The sequence below is a fragment of the Bidens hawaiensis genome, unplaced genomic scaffold (genome assembly GCF_021521415.1).
Source record: "Bidens hawaiensis isolate Kalapana, Puna unplaced genomic scaffold, B.hawaiensis_p1.1 tig00021047_1, whole genome shotgun sequence".
In the NCBI taxonomy this organism is placed as follows: Eukaryota; Viridiplantae; Streptophyta; class Magnoliopsida; order Asterales; family Asteraceae; genus Bidens; species Bidens hawaiensis.
Window position 1 is genome coordinate 141,450 of NW_027493261.1, and position 22,630 is coordinate 164,079.

The window sequence follows — 22,630 nt, forward strand, 5'->3', positions numbered from 1 at the left end:
ATATTTATTTCCCTTTATGTACCAATGAAATTATGAACTCACGGGATGTCAGAAGGAATATCATAATCTAATTGTAACACTTTCAAAACATTTTTCTTTTATATAATCATAAACATAGCTAAATTAAAATAGATTAGATTGGTTTTGTTGTGTAAATGTTTTCACTTTTTTACTTTGATGTATACATAAAAAAAATAATAGATATAGAAATAATTGTAAGAAAAACCATGGACTAGTGAAATGCAATGCCAATTTTCTTTGCATCAAATTTTATCATTGGTTTATGGTCTCTTTAATTTTAATATAATAAAGTAGAAAATAATAAAATAGCTAAAAACCTCCCCCCCCCCTACATCCATCGTCTTCTTCGACTACGGGTAGTATGTGGGTGTGGACATGTCACCCTCTCCCTCTTACTATCATGTCGGATAAGACATTTCACGCTAGAGTTTTTGAAGGTTGCTAGACCCTATTGTGGATGCTCTTAGAGCAATATCATCGATCAACCCAAATACCATCACATACTTTAGGTTTATTATTAACAAAACCCTGGCGAGCCAAACACCTTTAGGCATTTTTCTTTATCCTTTTTAAGAAACAAAACTATAAATTAAGAATTTTATTAAGTTTTAGTAAAATATAATATGTATGAAACTTATTTGAGTTTTCAAAAATCACGAAACTATATAAAAGTTAATAATGTACTATATGTTAGGATTTAAATCTTGTCAATAGTACTTACCACCCAATCAATGCTAAGATAATAATTCAGATTCATTTAACTACAAATTTATAATCAGGTGATCCTAACTTGATCAATAGTATATTTCGTAAACTTTTAGATTTTTTTTTCTTTTTTCATTTGAGATCACCATAAATAAGTAATAAATATGGTCTTTTGCATATAACGATTATATCTTTGAATTAAAAAGGGGTGTTGCTAAACGTATCCCCCTTACACCAATTTTACTAAATATACCATCTTTTAACTTATTAGATAAATTACTATTACCTCCTAACATTATTTATATACATATTAGTCCCACAACATTTTTTTCACATAATAATCTATATTACATATATCATATTAAAAACTATCAAGTATAACTATTAATTTATTTTTTAAGTAAAGATTTATAATATCTTTTTTTAATTTTAATAGTATATATATTTATAATATCCTTATTTTACCTCTTTATCTTTTATAAAATAAACCCGAAACTCGAAAACCTAAAACCCTAAACCCTAAACCGAACCCTAAACTCAAAATCCTAAACCCTAAACTCGAAACCCTAAACCTGAACCCGAAAACCTAAACCCTAAACCCTAAACCCTAAACCCAAACCCGAAACCCGAAACTCGAAATCATAAAAAAAACGCAACTTGTAAAAAAAATAATATGAAATAATTATTTTTGTGCTAATTTGGTAATTATATAATTTCAAGGGTTAATATGAAAGTTGGTTTTTTCAGGGGGGTATGACAAGCAACCAGCGGGGGTACATTTAGCCTAACCCTTAAAAAGTCCGTGTTAAGGTTGCTTGAAAAAAGTGTCATTCTTTGAAATGTTTATTTGTAATGTATGTTTATGGTAATTATTATATTAGTGACATTATTAAAGCACTAGAAAAAAAAAGTTATCAACATATGTAACATTGTTTGTGATTTGTTACTTATAAATCGAGCACCTTGTTTTTTTACACATTGTAACATTGTTTGCAACCATAAACGCAAGATACATTGAAAGAAGTAAAGAACCCACGAACAAAACAAACAAACAATTCATGATTACAAATTACGGATACGTAATTCATAAATTACTGTAAATATATCAATAAACAAACGATTGAAAATGACAATTTCAAGAATTTCAAGACATTTTGAATGACAAGATCACATGATTGTACAAGCATGAGGGTTATCATCACTAAAGAGCGAGGCAGCGGTTTCATCTGACGCAATAGCGACCGAGTAAACCGAAGGGGTGTGGAAGAAAGCATGGAGATTATGTTGTGACAAGTTCTTTTGTGTCGACAACTCATGATAGTATTGGTTGGCAATATGAGTCGGATACTTGTAAAATGAAGCAAAATGAGTGTGACTTGGGTAGGGCCATGGCTCGACGGCTTTGCCCGTCCGCTTTATCGCTTTTATCACTTTCCTTTGATCTAATGCGTAACCTCTTACCACTATCTTTTGTATCTCCATTTCGATTTCAACTTCTTCCACTCCTTTAGTAAAATTAAAAAAACAGTTTACTTTTTTTTTTGAAAAAAAATACAATATATTACTAAATAACATAAAATTTAAAGTTATATACTACAATGTGTGTTACTAATGGCTTGTAATTGTTATTCGTTAATAATGTATAAAACTATTATGAAAAAACAAGCATTATATTTCTTAAAAGATTTCAAAATATAAATAAACCGTCAAAACCAAAAAAAGTCGGTAACGTTGAAATATACAAGGTATACCAAGGTCTGATTTACCATTATGTTTTACCGTTTAATGGTTAAGAGCTTGGAACAAGTTGTTTAAATCGAACATATTTTTTTTAACGACCAACAAAAATTTTCATTAATCCCTAAAAGGGTCTAACAAGTTGCTAACCGACATTTTTAACATATATTAACAATTTTAACATTTTAAGAATATAAAATCATGTATATACCTTTTAAGAATATACAAATTAATTCTATTATTTTATTAGTATTTTTATTTTGTATTTTTGCCGTTCAAAAAAAATTAACTTAAATAAATTGGTCAACACTTTTCTGCTGGTCAAATGCAGAGAATGACATTGGACTTGGACCGGTCCAAACGCAAGCTCCCATAGCCCATAGGCCATAACCAATGGCCCAATAGACATGTTTTAAACCGGACAATAATGCATTTTTTTAATATTTTAAGTTTAATAAAGTTTAATCTAAAAAACATTTATATTATGTTTTATATATTTTCATAAATATTCTCAAGGTATAACATAATATCATACACAAATTTGTACTAGCGTTTTACAAGACATCAAATAAATACAAGACAAAACCTCTTAAATCATAATAGATAATAATTTCCTTCTATACAAAACCAATTTAAATAGAAACTATAGAAACTTATAATACAGTTTTACGCGGTGGTTATATGGAGTGATAAACATTTTATGCGTTACAGGTAAAACGAAAAATTACAGGTGTATTGTATTGCATGTATATGACGTTTCTCGGCTTAAAATGTTTAGAAAAAAACATATCCAAAGGATGGAGAAAAGTTTACCTTTGAGTTTGAAAAGAGTCTTTTTAAGCTTAGAAGCACAACCAAGACAATCCAAGTTTGGAACTCTCACTTCCACCACCTGCCCAAACACCCAACATTATCAAATTATATTATTTTCTAAATATCATATTTTGTAATATACATATAATTACTTATGTATGAAGTTATAAATGATAGACTTACAGACATGGTTGGTTGTGTGTGATTGTGTGAAGCAAGCACAGAGTGGTTTGGACTTTGGAGTATGATTAATGGAGGTATACACTAAAACACTCAATGACCCCCACTATAAATATGGAGTACAAGAAGATATTTTAATTATTAAATATAATATAACAACGGTTACAATATTTGTAATCTCAGTTTAAAAAAAAACAAGTTCTAATTTAATACACTCTTGAGTTTAATTTAACATAACTCGAGCTTTATATTTAAAGTTCGAGTCGGGCTCATGAAAAGTTTTTCGTCCAACCTTGATTGAGTGTAGACTTGTTTATTATCTTGTTAAGTATTTTATTTATATACATATATATACTTATAACTACATTTTTTAGCTACTTATCATAGTATGAATGTATGATAATATTTGTTATATAAGTATACTTATTATATTAGATAAGAATTACAATAGATCGAACTCGTACACATATTCAGATATAGTAAGCCTATACTTGGAGTCGTCTACTAAACGAGCTTAATTTTATGCTTAAGTTTGGAGTCGAGCTCGTTTAAACACGCCTGGATTCGAGATTTACTTTGAATATTTAGTGATCCAATCTTGAATAGATCATAATAGTGCGGGTCGTTTACACCAATAGTTTTAACTTTTAAGTCTAAAAAGTTAATACCGGTTATTTATTTATTATTTTTATTTTGGTTCGTTATATAAACTGAATATTATTCTGTTTTAAGGATTGCAAATCATAGTTACTTATTTTCTTATTATATATTATCTCAGAACATATAAATATTACTTTTGTTCATGAAGTTAGTAAAAGAAGTCAAGAAATGAATTATCGCCGATATAAAGAATTATATAATATGTTAATGGTTTGTTTAAAAATTTTCAAAACATTTATATAATCTAAAATATCCAAAAGTGATAGCTCATTTATAGGGTTGGTGGGCCATGAACATTTTTGAATAATTCAAAGGCGCTGAGGAGATAAAGGCATAAAGCCAATAAGTGGCTGGAATTGAGGAGTGGGCCCATAATTTTGAACACAGGACCCAAAGCCCAACCCATAAAGAGAAACCACTTTCTATGATTCTATCCACCCTTTTACAAAAAGCCTTAAAATCGATATCGGGTTAACTTATTAAACACACTAGTTGGGTGTCTACGCAATGCGACGGGTACACACAAACACGACATCGAATGAGTAGCCGGTGTTACCGTTCCGGTACGTTTATGACCTCACAACGGTATGCGTGTAACCCGTTCCGACCCAACACTGTTTTAGCCTGAATTTCGTTTTGACTTGACCTCTTTCGACCTGAACCGGGTCGAACCGTCCCCACCGACCTGAACTAAATTAATTTTTTATCGACCCATTCCGACATTAATCCTTTTAGACCCATGACTAGAACCTGCTGACGCGACCCGTTTGTCAGTCATTACTGGCAATCACCGATCACGTAACATGTTAAGTTTTTAAAATGAAAAAAGTATAGCAATATTGTACTCAATCCTTTTAGACCCATGACTAGAACCTCTGATTTCGTAGATCATTGACGTAACTAAGTAACAGTTGTTTTATTTACATTCCTTTATTGTTGTATGCGTTTGCTTAATTTGATTCATAGTTGTTACCGTTTAGCTGCAATTTATGAATTACGTTGTTTATTTAGGTGTAGTTTTTGTGATCGAACCATTGGTATTATCCGCTTAATCATTTGCTTTAATCGAATTCGGGAAACCTTTATTGGTTTAATTACGTGACTGATTTTGTACTATTAGTGTTACTGTTAATTTTGTTTGAAGGTTATATTCGTTGACCGATTTTCATTTGTTTCATACATGGACGTTTGCTCTGCAATTGTTTTAGTGGATACCTTTTCATGTTTCGCCTGTACTGGACGTAGTGTTTACTCTAAATCTGAGCCACGTTTGGCATGGCTCGGGTGTGGGGAAGTCTTCGATTTTACTTCTTCTCCTAAAAGATGCAATCTAAACAACTTGGAATCAATTTAAAGGGTTTACTGTTGTGTTTGTTTGCTCCGTCATTTTATTGACGCACACCAACTGTTCGATGAAATGTCATATGTATTTGTTTTTGTGTTTTTGTTTGTTTTTTGCATTTTGAAATGCTGCTGTGTGTATTAGCCTATGTTTTTATAATTAGATGTTTCATGAAGGGTACGGTTTTTGAGGCTTTGTTACTTTCATCTTTGTGCAAAGTAATTGATAGTGAATTGATTGACCCCTTCGCTTTCATCGAATCTAACCGTTGTGTTTCGACAATTCAGATTACAGGTTGGGTTTCTATATTATCGTTCAACTTTGATTGAATGAGAAATTAATATTTATTCCGCATGGTGTTGTTTTCAGAAATTACTTTCATAGGAAGGCTATTGGTACATTTTTTGCAACCTATCTTTCGAGGAAAGTTACAATATGGCTATTAGTTCATCATATTAGTGGCTCTGGAGGTTATGTACATTTGATGTATCATCACTTAAAAGTTTAGGCTGTGATGAATACACGTTATTTGACTAACAATCACGTTTAATCTTGGCTTGGCATATACGTAGGATGGCAGTTGGCTACTCCATATGCAACCTATCTGCAGCCATGTTTGTGTAGCCGTGTTGCTATGATGGTCATACAACTATGAGCCTTAAAACGGTATTTTAATCACTATCATTATATATTAATTAGCATGTTCTTAGTCCCTTATGCATATCTTCACATTCTCTACCTGTATAAACGTGTGATGTCATCCGGCAGTATGTTGCTGTGTTGTAGGCCCATTTATATATTAATTTGCAAGTTCGTGGTCACTCTAAATCTGGTACTATGCTACTCCTGCTGTTTTTTATGTGGGTTACAAGTACTTATAGCGTGTTAATGTTGCCACGCACGATTACGTATGATGGCAATTGGGTTTTTTATGTCCTTCTGCTGTCGTTTGTTATATGCAGATAGGTTACTTCCGGGTCATTGTTTCAGGTTTTTAGAAATCAAACTTTAGGTTGTGATGAATACACGTTTGACTAGAAATCGGGTTTAAACTTGGCTTGGCATATACGTATGATGGCAATTGGGTATTCCGTTTGCAACTTATATTGCAGCCATGTTTCGGTAACCGTGTTGCTATGATGCTCAAACGGGTCTGAACCTTAAATGGTCTTCTAATATATATATTAGTTATCAGCATTATTGCATTCCACAAATTGTATATCTTTAGAAAAATACATTGAAGTTATGCAATCGAATTTAATTGTATGTGCTTTATCTCTCAACAGGTCTGGAAAAATTGCTTAAAAATGGGGATAGAATGCATATGCATTTTCATACTTATTTTAATTTAATGTTTGTTTCATTTGCTTGGAAAATCAGCTTTTGGCTATGCATCCATATACAGATATGGTAGAACCTTTTGGTTTATTTGTATATATTAATAATCATGCACCATATGAACATTTTTTTATTTAATCTCTTTTTTTTATATTTGAAGGAATCTTCTCGGAGACTCTGCTCCAAATGTGATTGTTAATGATATAGCCCTCTGGAGAACATGATTAATCATCATATTATTAAAGGCTTTCAAGATCAGGAGTGGTAGCCGTTGGCGAAGCTGGCACAAGAGGTTTCGCGAGAGCTTGAACCGGTTGCACAGTAGCCATTACATTAGAAGATCAAGTACATCTCAAAGGAGAGTATAATTAAGCATGCTGAAGATAGTACCAAACCAAGTATCAATGTTTGTGTCAGTTTTGCTTTCTATTAGTGTTAGTTATTGTAATTAGTATAGATACAACGTGCTCATGTAATGGAAATGACAGTTTAGTAAGTGTTCACAGATAGTTATGCTAAATATGGACATGTACCCTCCACTCGCTACCCACCACGCTGGTGTATTGTCCTATATAACTACAATACCCCTCTATTTATAAATTGTATATTGAGTGTGTTCACCAAACAAAGAAGAGCATGCCCAGTTTACAAAGTGCTCCTAACTGTTGATTTTGTAAAACACTAATATTATATAGCCTTGGATTATAGAAACTTGCTTTAAACACATGACATTAATTTACAACATACGTGTTTCTACCTGGATGAATAATAAAGTCAACTTGCATTTTAGCCTAGACAAATTAATAAACTCAACATAATTACTTCTTTAACACCATTTTTAAAGGTTAACATCCCCACTGCCTAGACAAATAATACAGTCAACATAACTAATTCTTTAACACTATCTTTAGAAGGTTAACAACCCCGCCGCATTAAAAACTAGTTACCTCTAAAATCTAATTATTTTATGCATCACTTGTTGTACCTAAAACAACAAGTTTGATATATCTTAAAAATTAAGAGCTTAGTGACTCATTTCAGAGTATCGAAGATATGGATATAGATATTATGAAGTTATAAAAAGCCATATATCATTAACAAGTTTTCTTAGTGTTTGATCAAGTGTAATCTTTTTTATCACAATAACCTAACTAGAGGTGTATCTGAAATCAGTTTTAAAGTCGAAACGAACATGTCTTGATCATAGTTAATTATAACTAAAACTGAAGATAACTGATTTTATACATCTATAAGCCTAACCCACACATTACGTCTTGAAAATAGTTAACAACTTAACATATTAAAGACATCTTCAGTAAGACCAATCTTGTGGGGTCATTTTTTCTACAAAGAATGATCATGTTGATCGGTTGACCCATTCATTTCTTCACCATTGGGGTCAATTATGGGAAGGGAAGCTCATTCCTCTACATAAATGGCAAAAATGAGAGTGGCACACACACTCGTTGAATATAATTATGACTTCGGCGCTAGAGAACCTCTAGGTAGCATTTGTTATGCGATAATGACAAGCGGAATGGAATGATTCATTACGTGGGAATGAAAAAAAAAGTGTTTGGTTGCTCAATGGAATGGAATCATCCATTACACATGGAATCCTATTCTATCAAAACCATTCCTTCTCACCTTTTTTTTTTCATTTCATTCCTCATTCACTATACTTTCTCAGCAACACCACCATCTAACAACATCAACCACAACTACTATCACCACCACTACCATAGCCACCATCGCCATCGTCACCACCACCACCGCTGTCATCGCCGCCACCACCACTAGCGCTACCACCGCCATCGCCGCCGCCACCATTGTCACCGTAACATCACAACCATTGTCACTTCAAACATTATCACCGTCGCCGCCGCCATTGTCACCGTAACCACCACAATCACTGTCTCCGTCGCCGCCTGACCTTCACCGACACCACCACGTGACCTCCACCATCCTAACATCGCTATCACTACCAATGCTACCATCTCTTGACCATTGTCACCCCTCCTACCACCACAACCACCGCCCTTGCCACCTGATAACCACTACCACCATTTTCGCCGCCGGAGTTACCACCACCACCGTCGCCATTACAGTTATTTTTTTTATTTTTTATTTTTTTTGGTTAAAAAATTACTTTGAGATAAGAGTGTTTTTATTATTTCTATTTTATTCCTACAATTTTTTTTGGATACCAAACAACATTAACTAATAATTCATTTCATTCCCATATTTAACCAAACATGACAAAGGAATGGTAATGATACATTTCATTACATTGTTCATTCCATTCCTTCTCCCAATTCATTCCATTACCTCAAACCAAACATACCCCTGAGATGGTAAGTGTTTATTACTTGCTAGGCATATTTGTCACGAAGCAAAGATCTTTTATTCAACGAAAAATCCCCAAATTATACATAAAGATTCTCAAATCGATTACACAGAAAGAAGAACGAACACGATAATCTATCAAAAACATATTCAGGTCATTATTATGATGATCTGATTACAAAACACTCGCTAAACAAAGATCTTGCAGATTATAATAACAAATCTAAATGAGAGGAAATGAGAGAATCAATGAAGATGCAATGCTATCTCAAATCAGATATTGAGAAATGTTTCCTTTTGAATTTGTAGTTATTGAGAAATGTTTCCGTTTGAATATCTAATAAAGAAAATATAAACATAAAACAATTAACTTAATCCCCGTTTTGGTAAAGATACTTGTTGGAAACGGTTCATAAACAATTATTAATTTGTATAATTTACTTTTGCCCTTGTTACGTTAGAGAATCAACTTAATAAGTTCTATGATCTAATAAAGTAAGAACTTGATTAGGATAAATTTATATTAACCCACCAATTCCAAAAACATATTAAATCGATACTCGCTTAAAAGTTTGTTTTTATTAACTTTACAGGTAAAATGTCGATAGGTCAGGTTTTACTATTCTATTTAGCTTGATGACACGAATTTAGCTCCACACGACATACCGATTATGAATTGTTTAATAAAACTACATATAATGCTACAAATAAAATAAAAGTTACAATACGTCGTTTAAAACAAAAGACGATAGAAAGGAATAGAGTTAAATATCATAAATAAAATCAACATATTTTTTTATTCCTACATAAAAATGCCCTCTTTTTTTTTAAATGACTCGCTTTGCTTTGAACACATTAAGTTTGATAAGGTGATGTTCTAAATGTTCAAAAATGTTAATTTGAGAATTCTTTTTCAATTGCTATCATATAAGATAAGTGGTGTAAGCCTAGACGGCTAATAATACTGTATCCATTTTCCCCATAAGATAATATGTCGTCCGAGCTAATGAGGGTTCATTTCATATCGGCAAAAATATATTATGTATAACTTCCCCATCAATAGAAATTATTAGTAAGTGATGATAATAACTGATTTCCTACCATGGCTTTTAACTAGCGGGCCGAGCCAAGCCAGCTTCAGCTCAAGCCACTCGGCTTGGCTCGTTTATTCTTAACATGATGAAACTTGAGCATAATCTCAGTTCGAATCAACTCGTTCAAATAAAATATAACTAATATCAGGGTGGTCTCTTTTATCATGTTATACATATTTATTTAGGAATTCGGTTATAACATAAAAAGTTATATAAAGAGATAACTTAAGCAAGCCAAAACGAGCGAGCTTATTATGGTTTGTTTACAAACGAGTCGATTTCAAGCGAGTAACAGTCCACAACCTTTTTAAACAACATACTTCATACATATATTTATTTAAAAAGTTAACAAACAATAATATAGTGAGTTAACTTGAAATGAATCACTTAGAATTAGACGTAAAGTTTGAATTTAGCAATTAGCAGGAAAAGAGTCTTGTTTCCATTTTTGACACCAAAATGTCTTCTTTAGGTTTCTTCATTATCATCTTCATAACTCATGAATGCATCCATTTAAATGCACTTCCTGTTACAATTCAACATCTATGTATACACATTGATGATCATTTAATAGAATTATTTCTGTTATGTTATTTTTTGATCAAATATGATGCAACACGGCTCAAGATTTAAACGAATTCACACGCGGTTTTCAGAGAACATTTGGCTGCCATTGTTGATCTACTACAAGAATGCGGCTGCTAGATTGTCGGTTCGCTTACTCTTCCTCGCTGTTTGCTTGTTCATCGGCATGTTTGTTTCAACTCGGTTGCTTAATTACATTGTATCGGTAATCTTCTCATTATTTCTTGAATTAATGTTTGATTTGATATTGATCGTTAGTCGATTAGATATGATAATCAGGGTTTTGAGTTGGCGTTATGCGGGCGTTGGGTGCCGACTAGCGATTAATGCATATTAATCAGGACTAGTCAGATTGAAATTTTATATGTAATTTTTCAAAACTATTTACACATACAATTTTTTTCGGAGTATTAATCAGATTCGATTAATAAGTATAGTTTTTAAAATACTAAAAAGATTTACCAATTTTAACCGAAACGATCTTGAATGATTTGGGCCGATTTAACCAGCTTTGACTGAATACCGATTTTTAAGTCTGATTAACTGAAACCGCCAACTAACCACCAATTTCCAACTAATTGCCGCCTATTTTGACCGACTTTGACCGAATACCGATTTTAGTTCCTATTAACTGAAATCGCATTTAAATCGATGACTAGTACCGATTTTTACAACACTGATTACATAAAGTGTTGATGCCAATGCACTAACACGTCGAGATTAATCATTAATCAATTAGATCTAAAAATTACGGATTTAAATCTCAACTTCTGTTTCGACTATTTGCAGCCAACAACTCGAAATTCGGTTACCTCAATCGTTACAACCGCAATCCACAACAATATTCAAATCCCACTTAACTGTTCTATATGGAACCAAACTCAAACATGTCCCAACAACTATTACCCCAAAGATTACAACCCACATTACGAAAAACAACATGCTTTAGCATCCGAACACACGTGTCCAGATTTCTTTCGTTGGATTCATGAAGACTTAAAACCATGGAACAAAACGGGAATAACAGAAGAATCAGTTGAAAAGGCTAAAGAGTTTGCTAACTTTCGGTTTGTGGTTATTAACGGAACGGCTTATGTTGAACGTTATAAGAAGTCGGTTCAGTCGAGAGACGAGTTCACAATATGGGGGTTGTTACAGTTGTTAAGACGGTACCCGGGTATGGTGCCGGATTTGGATATTATGTTCGAGTGCTTTGATTTTCCGCTTGTTTTGAAGAAGGATTATGATACAACGGCGGTGGAACACGTGGTTCCACCACCGTTGTTTCGGTACTGTGGTGATGATGATTCGTTGAATATTGTTTTTCCGGATTGGTCGTTCTGGGGTTGGTGAGTGTTGTTATACTGGTTATGAACATAAAAAACACTTGACTGTTGAACACTGATCTTGCATCTTTGTTGCAGGGCGGAAATTAACATAAAACCGTGGGATTTTTTGTTGAAGGATCTTGATGAAGGCAACAAAAGGACGGAGTGGATAGACCGAGAGGCGTACGCTTACTGGAAGGGTAATCCATGGGTCGCTGAACACAGGAAAGATCTCGTTACATGCAACGTTTCTAACGAACACGACTGGAATGCTCGTCTCTATATCCAGGACTGGGATAAAGAATCAAAGCAAGGGTTTAAGGAATCAAAGTTGGCTGACCAATGCACCCACAGGCAAGAACAGTTAATCCATTAACATTTTATTATCAAGAATTACCTTTTACATATATTCTTGCAGATATAAGATTTACATAGAGGGGTCTGCATGGTCCGTGAGTGAAAAGTACATTCTTGCGTGTGACTCGGTTACACTAATGGTGACACCCCATTACTACGATTTCTTCACGAGAGGGTTAATGCCCGGCAAACATTACTGGCCCGTTAGGATGGATGACAAGTGTAAATCTATAAAGTTTGCTACTGAATGGGGCAACAATCATGAGCAACAGGTATGAGTTAAAGGGTTGGGTTGGCTTGGGTTGGCTTGAAACACTCTTTATTCGGAAATTATTATATTTTTATAAGGGGTGTGTATGAAACCGAAAACGAGCCCAAACAAAAATTTACGGTTTGGCTTTATGTTTTCATAAAAACCATGCTTTTATTTCGGTTTTGCATGTAATTAAAACTGGAAAACCAAATTAATTAATTTTCAAGTTTTATTTTGAATATTAAGTAATAATAAGAATTTAACAAATAGTGTAATCCAAATATTTTACACTATTAGGTATGACCATATGAGTCAAATGATTGGGTTGGCCTGAGACACTCTTCGTCGGGAAATTACTATATTTTTATTAGGGGTGTGTATGAGACCGAAAAACGAACCTGAACAAAAATTTACGGTTTGGTTTTATGTTTTCATAAAAACTATACTTTCATTTTGGGTTTTGCATGTAATTAAAAACGGAAAACTAAATTAATTAATTCTCATGTTTTATTTTGAATTTTAAGTAATAAATAAGAATTTAACAGATAGTGTAATCCAAATATTATAGCCCAAATGTACAATAATTAATTAATTACTTAAAAACGTAATTAGACTCACTCATTATTTTGGCTCAAAAGTTTCAAGCCCAAATGATAAAACCGAACCCTAACAAAAAAAAAACTGAAATTTTGGTTTTTGGTTCGGTTTGATTTGAGCCCAAAACCTGGCTCAAACCGACACATGGACACTCCCAGCTTTTATACATACACATGTAACAAAAGTTTCCATTTCACTACAAAAGTTATACTATTTCAATAACAATCTAACTTACCAAATAAAATGGAAAAGACATTTTGAGCAACTTTCGGCCCGTTTCACTCGTTGACACATTTCTGATAAAAACATAACCCGAACCAACTCATTAAAGCAAACAGGCCAAGCATAACCTTTGTATCTTTATGACAGTCAAAAGCAATGGGAAAGGCAGCAAGCAGTTTCATTCAAAATGATTTAAAAATGGATAATGTATATGACTACATGTTTCATCTTTTAACCGCGTATTCAAAGCTCATGAAATACAAGCCACGCATACCTCCGAACGCAGTCGAACTTTGTTCAGAGGCGATGGCTTGCACTTCAGAAGGGTTTGCTAAGCAATTCATGGAGGAATCTACTGTAAACAGGCCCACAGATGTTAGCCCGTGCATAATGCAACCGCCTTATGACCCGCAAACCCTTAACTCTATACTTGATGCAAAAGCGAGTTCAATTAAACAAGTTGAAAAATGGGAAAAAGAATACTTTGAGCAAATGAGTCATGAGCAATAATTTAGTTGGTACTTGATTTTAGAGTAAGCATACGCGTTGTATATAGTTATATAAACAAAGTGGCCCGTTACGGGAAATATGTAATTCTATAGCTTTCTTATAGTTTATTATGTTGTCTTGTTCTTGTGTAAGACGTGTTCACGCGATTAGTAACATAATAAAAATATACACAAATATACGATATTTTGTTAATTTTGAACATGCGTATCTTTTTTAGCTCTTAATATTCTACGCACAAATATACAATATTCTGATAATCATTATTTTTTTAAAAAAAGTATTAAGCCCAAATCAATATCTTGGGTCAAACTTGGTTGGCCCAAAATATTTTACCTGAGTAGAAAAACCAAAAAACCGAAAACCAAAATTACCTAAACCAAACAGTTTTGAAAAAACGAAATACCAAAAGTTTGGTTTTCAGTTCGATTTTAGTCCAAAACAGCACCGAGCCGCACCATGCACACCCCTAACGCGATTAGTAACATAATAAAAATATCTTATATTCTTATAACAGCAAACAATGGTTCGGACTCGGTTATTGTCTAAACAAATACAACACTTGAATGAATCACGAAACACTTATGATTGTGAACTCGAAATCAATATCCTCCCAATCTCGAAACTCAAATACGCATCAACACACGCATACTGCACCTGCGCGGGAACAAGCCACCAATTATCCCAACAACTCATCGTAACCTTCTTCGGCTTGCTAATCTGCTTCCGTAACACAACACTCGCCAACTTCTTCAACCCCGAACTCTTCAACTCCTTCTTACGATACACTGACCACGCCAACGTCCTTAAATCCACCGTTCGCACAACCACAAGGTAATAATCCTTCATAAGCTTCCCAACATCCTCACCTATTCCCACGCCCGCAAAAACATAAAACGGACTCGCAAGGAAGTTTACAAGCGAGTACGGAATAATCGGCGAGTGCAGGATTTGAAACACGAGGCAACGGTTCCCCGCGCAGAGCTGGATGACTGCGACGGGGTTATCGTCGCCTCGGGTTCGGTTAGGGCGCCACTCGACATCTAATTCGATAACAACCGGCTGCAGAGCAAGGAGGTTTTGGAGGTTCTGGATCAAGTGTTGTTCGGTTTCGGATATCCATTTGTCGACGGCGGATGAGTCGGCGGTGACGGTGGTGGTGACGGTGGCGTCGAAGAATGTGACGTCATATAAATTGTAGGTTAAATTGGTGGTTTTATGAGGGATGATTTTGATAGTCATTGATTATTATTATTATTATTATTATTATTATTGCTGCATAAATTGTATTGGATTATTATATAATTTGATGTTTATAGGAATGATTGAATGAATTAATTATGGATATGAATATGAATATGAATATAGAACCCTAAATTGTAACAAAATTGGAATTGTAAATGGATATAGAATTATTATAGCTATAGGTAATGTAAATTGGGCGAAATTATATATATGTGAAGCTAATTATGAATCAAATGAATACATAGAATGAAGAAATTGAAGATGATACCTATAAGACTGTAATTAGGGCACGGATTATGCGTTCTCTGGAACGATGATGATTAGGTGTCGAGATCGTTGTTTGACGGATTAGGTTTTGTTCAGTATTTTTTTATTTAATTTTACACTTACCCGACGCTTCGCAAGGTCCGAAAATTAAAAAACAAAATCATATACTCTTGTGAAAATGTATATATATATATATATATATATATATTTTTAATGTTTAAATTCATTTACTTCATTTACTCAACTCTTTACGGTAATTTTATAAACAATTTTTTTTGCGTAATTCAAATCGTAACCAAGTAAGCATGTTTAAAAATATAATTGTTTATATTCAACAAAAAAAACCCTTTTACTTGAGGCCCAAAAAAAATTTTGTCGGCCCAAAATTTTTTTAATGATTCTCGTAAAATGGCACTGCTTGTCTTATGTATCTTTACTAACATTAAGTATTTAGACATTAAAGAAGCATCTTTAATTTTATTTCTTTTAAAATGATTAACTTGCATATTCACTAATCATAGTTCATAATTGTCCATCAGTGAAAGGAACACCTCTATGGACACACATGCATATATACAACTTAATTGATAACCAAATCATCATTAAAACTCAACACTAGTTCTATGTATATAAAATGTAGATTGTTTCTTCAGACCGTCCTCAAGAACCATTAAAAATTATTAAGATCCAGTAAACACACCTCAACATGTTTAGAATTGAAGTTATAATAGATTCATAACTCTACTAGAGATTAGACTCGACTTCTCATAAGTCATAAGTTGGTAGGATTCACTAACTTTCACAAATAGTTTGATATAACATGTAATAAACACCAAGAGGTAATTATCTCAAACTTTACACAGTTTGATTAGATATATGTGCCTAGATGAGTATGTTATTTATCTAAACATGATAGAAAATTACAAAGACAATATATATGTGTAGAGGTAATTAACTCGGTATGTCATACAACAGTTTACAACTATAATCATGAGCATTCATGAGATATTGAGATATATCATATATAGATTGTTTTATGTCCTCAAAGTACAAAGTCCTTGCTCGTATACGCAAAACTCTTTTGTGTATATGCCCAGTCTTGTATCCTCGTTAGATTTCTTTCAGAATTGCGCATAATAAAGGATAGTAAAATAACATCAAGGATTTCAATATATGAATCTATGTGTTTTTAAGGATTGTAAGTATGTTATAATGGAGTTAACACTTAATAGTTAATTCTATCCGGTTTGTCATTGATTTTCAACCCGACTTTGGTTCATTGTCGGAGTTGACCCGACTTGTGTAGTGTGTCACCGAATGTATTCTAAGAGCACACAAAGATATCAAATTGTATTCAAACACGAACAATCAAACGGATAGTAATGTTAAGCTACACTACAACGTTTATAATCATTTTTAAATGAACGAAATACCCAAATTTAAAAAATAAAATGAAAACAAACATGCGCACGAAATAAATTAACTCAACGAGCGAAGCTCCTTCAACAAGGAACATTATTCAGATTGCCCGTGATTTTATGATATCAAAGCTCATCTCGCTTGGGTCTGTAGCTTGCAACTCAACTTGAATTCCATCAAGTTCCCTCTTGAAGCGATCCTTCGAGCTTGCATACACCATCTTCATTCTCACTCTTGATGATTCCGGTGACCTGTTTTATTTCAAACAGTCATATCTAGATTATCATTTATATTCATGAGATCATATGCTTATATGAAATTTGAAAACATGCAAGTGTAAGACAAGAACTATGCTATCTTTTGATGGTTGTTGCTGATTTTGTTCATGGGTCTACACAATTGTTGAAATGTAAGCAATTTATAAAAATGATATACAAACAATAAAACCAAGTAAAATATCACACATAAGCGAAGAGGTTGTACTTAGGCTTGTAACGAATCAAATGAACAGGAACAAAGCATATTTGTGTTTGTTTGTTGAACTTTAACCGAACAGACAATCGAACATGTAAAATTAAACGAATGGGGTTTTCTTGTTTGTGCTTGTAAGAATGAAGGTGTTCATATTCATTTATGTTTGTTCATTAACATAATAAACGAACAATTCAAAGAACAAACATAACTGCACATAGATTACTGAAAATAACTTAGCTAGAACCATTTAAAAGTAAATGTGAACAACAACACGTTAGACCTAAAAAGTTATTAATTTTAGAATAACTTGTAATGGCCTTAAAAATATAAGTGAACATGTTAGCGAACGTAATTAATGAACAACTTCAACAATAGGAAAGTATACATAAATGAAATTTTACAAAGTTCACAAACATAAATGATTGCACGAGACACGTGTTTATGCCGTTCATTTAACTAAATGAACAAACACTTCTGTTCATCTTCATTCATTTATTAAATAAATGAACGTATATGAACTTCCATGGTACCGTTCACAAATGGTTCACTGGACATTTGGTTCGTTGACATGTAAAGTATAGTATCTCGATAATATAAAGTGTGGCACTTGGAATGAAAACATCAACAAAACAATATGTACTAAGAAAACTATAGTAATAACAACTAAATGATTAATGGGAGGACATGTATATCATTACCAGGCGATGAAGAAAATCTTGCTTTTGTTGCAATTTTCATCAGTGGTGAAGTCAAAATCGAAAACAGCATAGCGGCACTCATCGGCAGGAAGAGAGTTTGTGAAATCCTCGTAAGTTTCATCATGGCCGCCAATCTTATCAACAATCACCTGTTGATCTACAATTTTGTAGGTGATGAATCGGTAGTTTCGTTTCGATTTTAACTCCAGAAATTTCAGCTTGCATTCATCGTTCACAGCCATTCCAGATGCCGCGTTCGCCTAATTAAACCAACAAATAGTTACAAAAAAATAAAAATCATAATGTATATATCTATATGTTAATTCGCCTACTCAAATGACTTCTTCGAATACATTTGATGAAACGAAAATCATTATTGGCGATGATGCGAAAACGAACACATTATCATGTCATGATTAACGAAAATAAAAGAAAATCTAGTGCAATCAATAGGTGTTTGATCATGATTAACATATATCAAAACATGTACTATGTAATCAAGGGCGGACCTACACTCACGGCGTAGGGGTCGGCCATACCATGTGAAATTGTATTTTTAGAGGTATGTATATTTTAAAATCCCGACCAACCCCTGTGAAATTTTGACAATGATCCCTATAAGAAAATTTAATAGGTCCGCCAATGTTATATATCATCTTCCCAAATATCTAGAAGCTTGTTATGTAATTAGTTATTTGATTAACATGCATGAATCAGATCAAATGTTACAAATTTTAAATATCATATGATCCTATATCAACAAATGAAAGAAGAAGAAGCATGTAAGAACTAATGATTTACAAACCATGATTGGATGATTTCTTGAAGAACAGGATTACAGAATGAAGAAGATCCTTGAAAAAATGGAAAACAAATGAAACTAATATTTGTGTTAATGGGAAACAAGAGATTATAAGGGGTGAGAAATTGTCTCTCAGCCTCTTGTGCACCACCTTCCAATTTTATTTTTTGTTTTTATTTATAAGGGGTCAGAATTTGGTCCAATTTTAGTTGATGTCTCAATATAAGTGGGTGGGTCATGGGCTTGGCCGCTTGGGTAGATATTGAGATTTTAATAACCATGTTACTATAACCCATGAGGGCAAACATGGCCTAAACAGGCCCAGCTCGTGCATACAGCCACAGAGTATTATGGAACGGGGCTTTTTTTTTGCCGGAACCGGGCAGGAACCGATTACTTGTGGTTAACAAAAGTCAAGAACCGGGTCAGGTAGGAACCGATTTCGGATATGGTCGGGTTTTGACTGGTTTTTATGACCTTGTAGAGGTGGAACCGGTTCCGGGAAGAAACTAAAACCTGGTTCATGGCCACAGGTCGAGATAGAACCAAGTTGGGTTCATGGCATACATCGATATAAATCAATATTAAAAATCTAGATTCTTGGATTCATATTGCATAAAATGCCCTTGGACCTTGGGTTACTTAGTATTATAATAAGTGGCAAATGAAACTTAAAATTAACTAAAACAGTCGGGTTTTACAATTTTTACATTTTTGAATGGCAAATACACACCCTAACATCTACATCTAAAATCCACTGAATGCCCATTGTGTGGGAGTCAAATCCGCACCAATTTGATAGGAATAAAACATCTGATGTCACTAGGTAAAGATCAAAATCAATATGTTTATGCTTGGGCGCACCATATCCAACACTATGTCCAAAATCAAAATTGATAAAAAGAAATAAAATCTTAATTTTAGGTGTCACTAATTATTTATATCTATCAAAGTTGGTTACTTCCAACTTTTGTTACAAGTCATATTTCTGCACAACATGATTATGTTAGTTAATATACAATGAAAATACAAACACATTACAAATCATATGAGTGCATTCTTTACATCCCTATAAATGATCATGTTATCACAACGTAGTTAGGTATGATTTCCGATTTTTATTCAAGAGGAACATCAAATATAGAATGACATCAAATTTATGTCAAAGATCACAAATGTTGGTGTTTTGTTTTGCTTTATGGGCCAGATCACTTTACAGGTTCCGGTCCAATTTGGGTCGTTGTGTGCCACTGGCGGGCTCAGTCTATCTCCGGACGTCAATTGATCATTGATTGACCGTCTTCGAGCAAGGGCAAACCCATCTTTTTGCTCTTAAACCCTTCTTAATCCTTTACCTCCTCCCATTTAGGTTATAACTTTGGTCAAAATTGAGTTGTCGACCTCCATAACTTCTTGTCTCTCCGTAATTTGTTTATCAAAGCTTCAATCGATAACCATATCTCGGTCGATTGATAGTGTGGAAGTAACAATGGAGGCTGGTTCATACGGTATTAGGCCTGAAAGTGAGTATTGCGACCCCGATGACTTATACGGTAAGTGATCACTAGTTACTCTGTTTGTAAAATTTTCAAATTATTAGTGTTATTGATTGATTAATGGTTGTTACACGTGATGGTAAGACAATGTTCACCGTAAAGCTTTTCCATGGAGGCGTGTCTGGTAACAAGTCTCCACACCACACAAGCATCGCACCTCAGATAAATCGAATGTTTGTGACTTGGATTGTGAGTCGGACAACAACGAAGAAGAGTATTGAGATATCGTGCTCCAATTTAATCGCCAACGAAAAAGAGTATTGTCATTGAGTCAGATGAGATGAAGACGACGAAGAAGGATTCCACAGTGTATTATCGAAGACCTTGGGGTAAAAAAGTGATTTCAACATTTTTATTAGCGGGTCAAAGCACAGTCAACTGGCGGCCGTGGACAGACTGAGTCCGTTGATAAACAACAGTGGCGCACAACGCGCAAAATCAGATCGGGGGCCGTAAAGTCCCCCCCCCCCCCCCCCCTCACCCACACACACACACCACCACCACCACAATAAAGCATAGGGAGACAAACATAATTTTCTCTTTTTTTCTCACGCTTATTTGTAACAATGAGGCTACTAGAAGCAATGGGGCGATTGCAGATTAGGAAAAACATGATGGTTATGTGTTTGTCACTAGTGCAAATTAAGACCCATCAATTGAGCACAACATAAACTCTTAATTTGTGAAAAGTTGTTGAATAATCATATTTTGAATAGACTTTCACAATTAAAAACTCAAATTCAACTTTTAATACAATAAATTTGTCACTGACAACTTATTGTTAGAGATCTTGTTTGTCACAAGGTGTGTTTAAACTATTTTGAAGAGCATACAATACATTGTAGATAGTCGTTATACTGTTATAATGCTTCAAAATTTTCTATTTTGTATCTTGTTTTTATTTTTATTCATTTTTTGTATTTTTCTTTCATTTTATTTTACATTGTGTATATTTTTATACTTAAAAAGCTTATTTTAACTTGTTTACGTGTTTATCTATTTTATACTAAATAATAAACTATTTTAATATCTTATTTTTAAATAATATTATATTTATTTTGATATCTTATTTTAAATAAAGATACATGTAATATAACAACTAGACGGGTGCTCGCGCGATGCAGCGGGAACACATACCGTTGATGTTGATAATGGTTTGGTTTCAATTTTTAATAATTCTGTTTTGGTTTTCGATAACCAAAAACCGTACTAATGGTTTAATTTAAAAACCATCGAAACCAGATCGCAAATACCGCTACTTAAATGTTATTTCTTTTAAACTAAAAAAACTAAGGCAATATCATACTCAAATTAAAGAGAATAAAATTTTCGTTTTTATTGTGCCAAATTTTTAAAAAAAAAATAATAGCGTATGAAAAAATTATAATCGTTTAAAAGTCGTGGGTGAAAGTTGGGTTAAATGTGAAATTAAAATGAATATATAGTTAAAAGTTAAAGGGCTAAGTTGTAACTAATACTAAAATTTACAAAAACTAATTAAAGTTGAGGGGTTAAGATTGTAACTATGTTTAAGGAAATAAAGTTTAACCGTGCATCATATTGTCTAATAGACTGGTTTGTCCCTCCTCAACATGCTATGTAAGTTGTACAATTTGTTAATTAAGTAGTAAATTACTTAAAACTCAAGTGTCTTAATTTGCTCATCACGCATGCATTATATATAGTATAGATATTGTTAAAAAAATGTGATATATAAGTAATATAACAATATTGTTGTATATTACATATATCTAGTATTGTTGTATTACTACTATATTACATATATTCAATTTAACATTATGACATATATCTAATATGTCAAATCACGCTAATATTCGTGAGTTCTTTAGTAGTTTAAAGTTTTCTTAAGGAGGGATTGTCTTTTGATCATTCCCTTAGAAAAGAAATTTTTTGAATCATAGATATATTTTTTCTTAAACCAGAAAAAAAAACAATATTGGATAGACTCGAAACCTAGATTGCCTGATGCGGAATTCAAAAGAAAAATACACATAAAAATAATCATGGGACCGAATTTCGATCACATCTGTAATTAGAGTAATGAACTCGTGTCATCTTCTTCC

The 22,630-nt window shown here is 33.2% G+C and overlaps 5 protein-coding genes across 5 annotated transcripts in view; 2 read left to right on the plus strand and 3 right to left on the minus strand.

The window, feature by feature from the left end:
* Positions 1 to 1,893: 1,893 nt before the first annotated feature.
* LOC143562710 (heavy metal-associated isoprenylated plant protein 31-like) lies at positions 1,894 to 3,519 on the minus strand. The gene is made up of 3 exons (XM_077050446.1): positions 3,460 to 3,519; positions 3,277 to 3,355; positions 1,894 to 2,231 (listed from the first exon to the last, which is right to left on the minus strand). Exons 1-3 carry the CDS (start codon positions 3,463 to 3,465, stop codon positions 1,894 to 1,896), a joined length of 423 nt encoding a protein of 140 aa, XP_076906561.1. The 5' UTR covers positions 3,466 to 3,519.
* A 6,830-nt stretch (positions 3,520 to 10,349) lies between these two features.
* The window catches only part of LOC143562706 (uncharacterized), a 233,863-nt gene continuing 221,582 nt past the window's right edge, over positions 10,350 to 22,630 (plus strand). Inside the window, exon 1 of the mRNA XM_077050443.1 lies at positions 10,350 to 10,357. The gene's annotated coding sequence lies outside the window, so the exon portion shown is untranslated. The remainder of the gene's footprint in view (positions 10,358 to 22,630) is intronic.
* Positions 10,413 to 14,145, plus strand: LOC143562711 (uncharacterized). The gene is made up of 5 exons (XM_077050447.1): positions 10,413 to 11,026; positions 11,611 to 12,170; positions 12,246 to 12,503; positions 12,568 to 12,778; positions 13,726 to 14,145. Exons 1-5 carry the CDS (start codon positions 10,844 to 10,846, stop codon positions 14,086 to 14,088), a joined length of 1,575 nt encoding a protein of 524 aa, XP_076906562.1. The 5' UTR covers positions 10,413 to 10,843; the 3' UTR covers positions 14,089 to 14,145.
* On the minus strand, positions 14,650 to 15,338 carry LOC143562674 (3'-5' exonuclease-like). The gene has a single exon (XM_077050417.1). It carries the CDS (start codon positions 15,325 to 15,327, stop codon positions 14,668 to 14,670), a length of 660 nt encoding a protein of 219 aa, XP_076906532.1. The 5' UTR covers positions 15,328 to 15,338; the 3' UTR covers positions 14,650 to 14,667.
* On the minus strand, positions 16,805 to 18,460 carry LOC143562675 (actin-depolymerizing factor 7-like). The gene is made up of 2 exons (XM_077050418.1): positions 18,189 to 18,460; positions 16,805 to 17,267 (listed from the first exon to the last, which is right to left on the minus strand). Exons 1-2 carry the CDS (start codon positions 18,428 to 18,430, stop codon positions 17,117 to 17,119), a joined length of 393 nt encoding a protein of 130 aa, XP_076906533.1. The 5' UTR covers positions 18,431 to 18,460; the 3' UTR covers positions 16,805 to 17,116.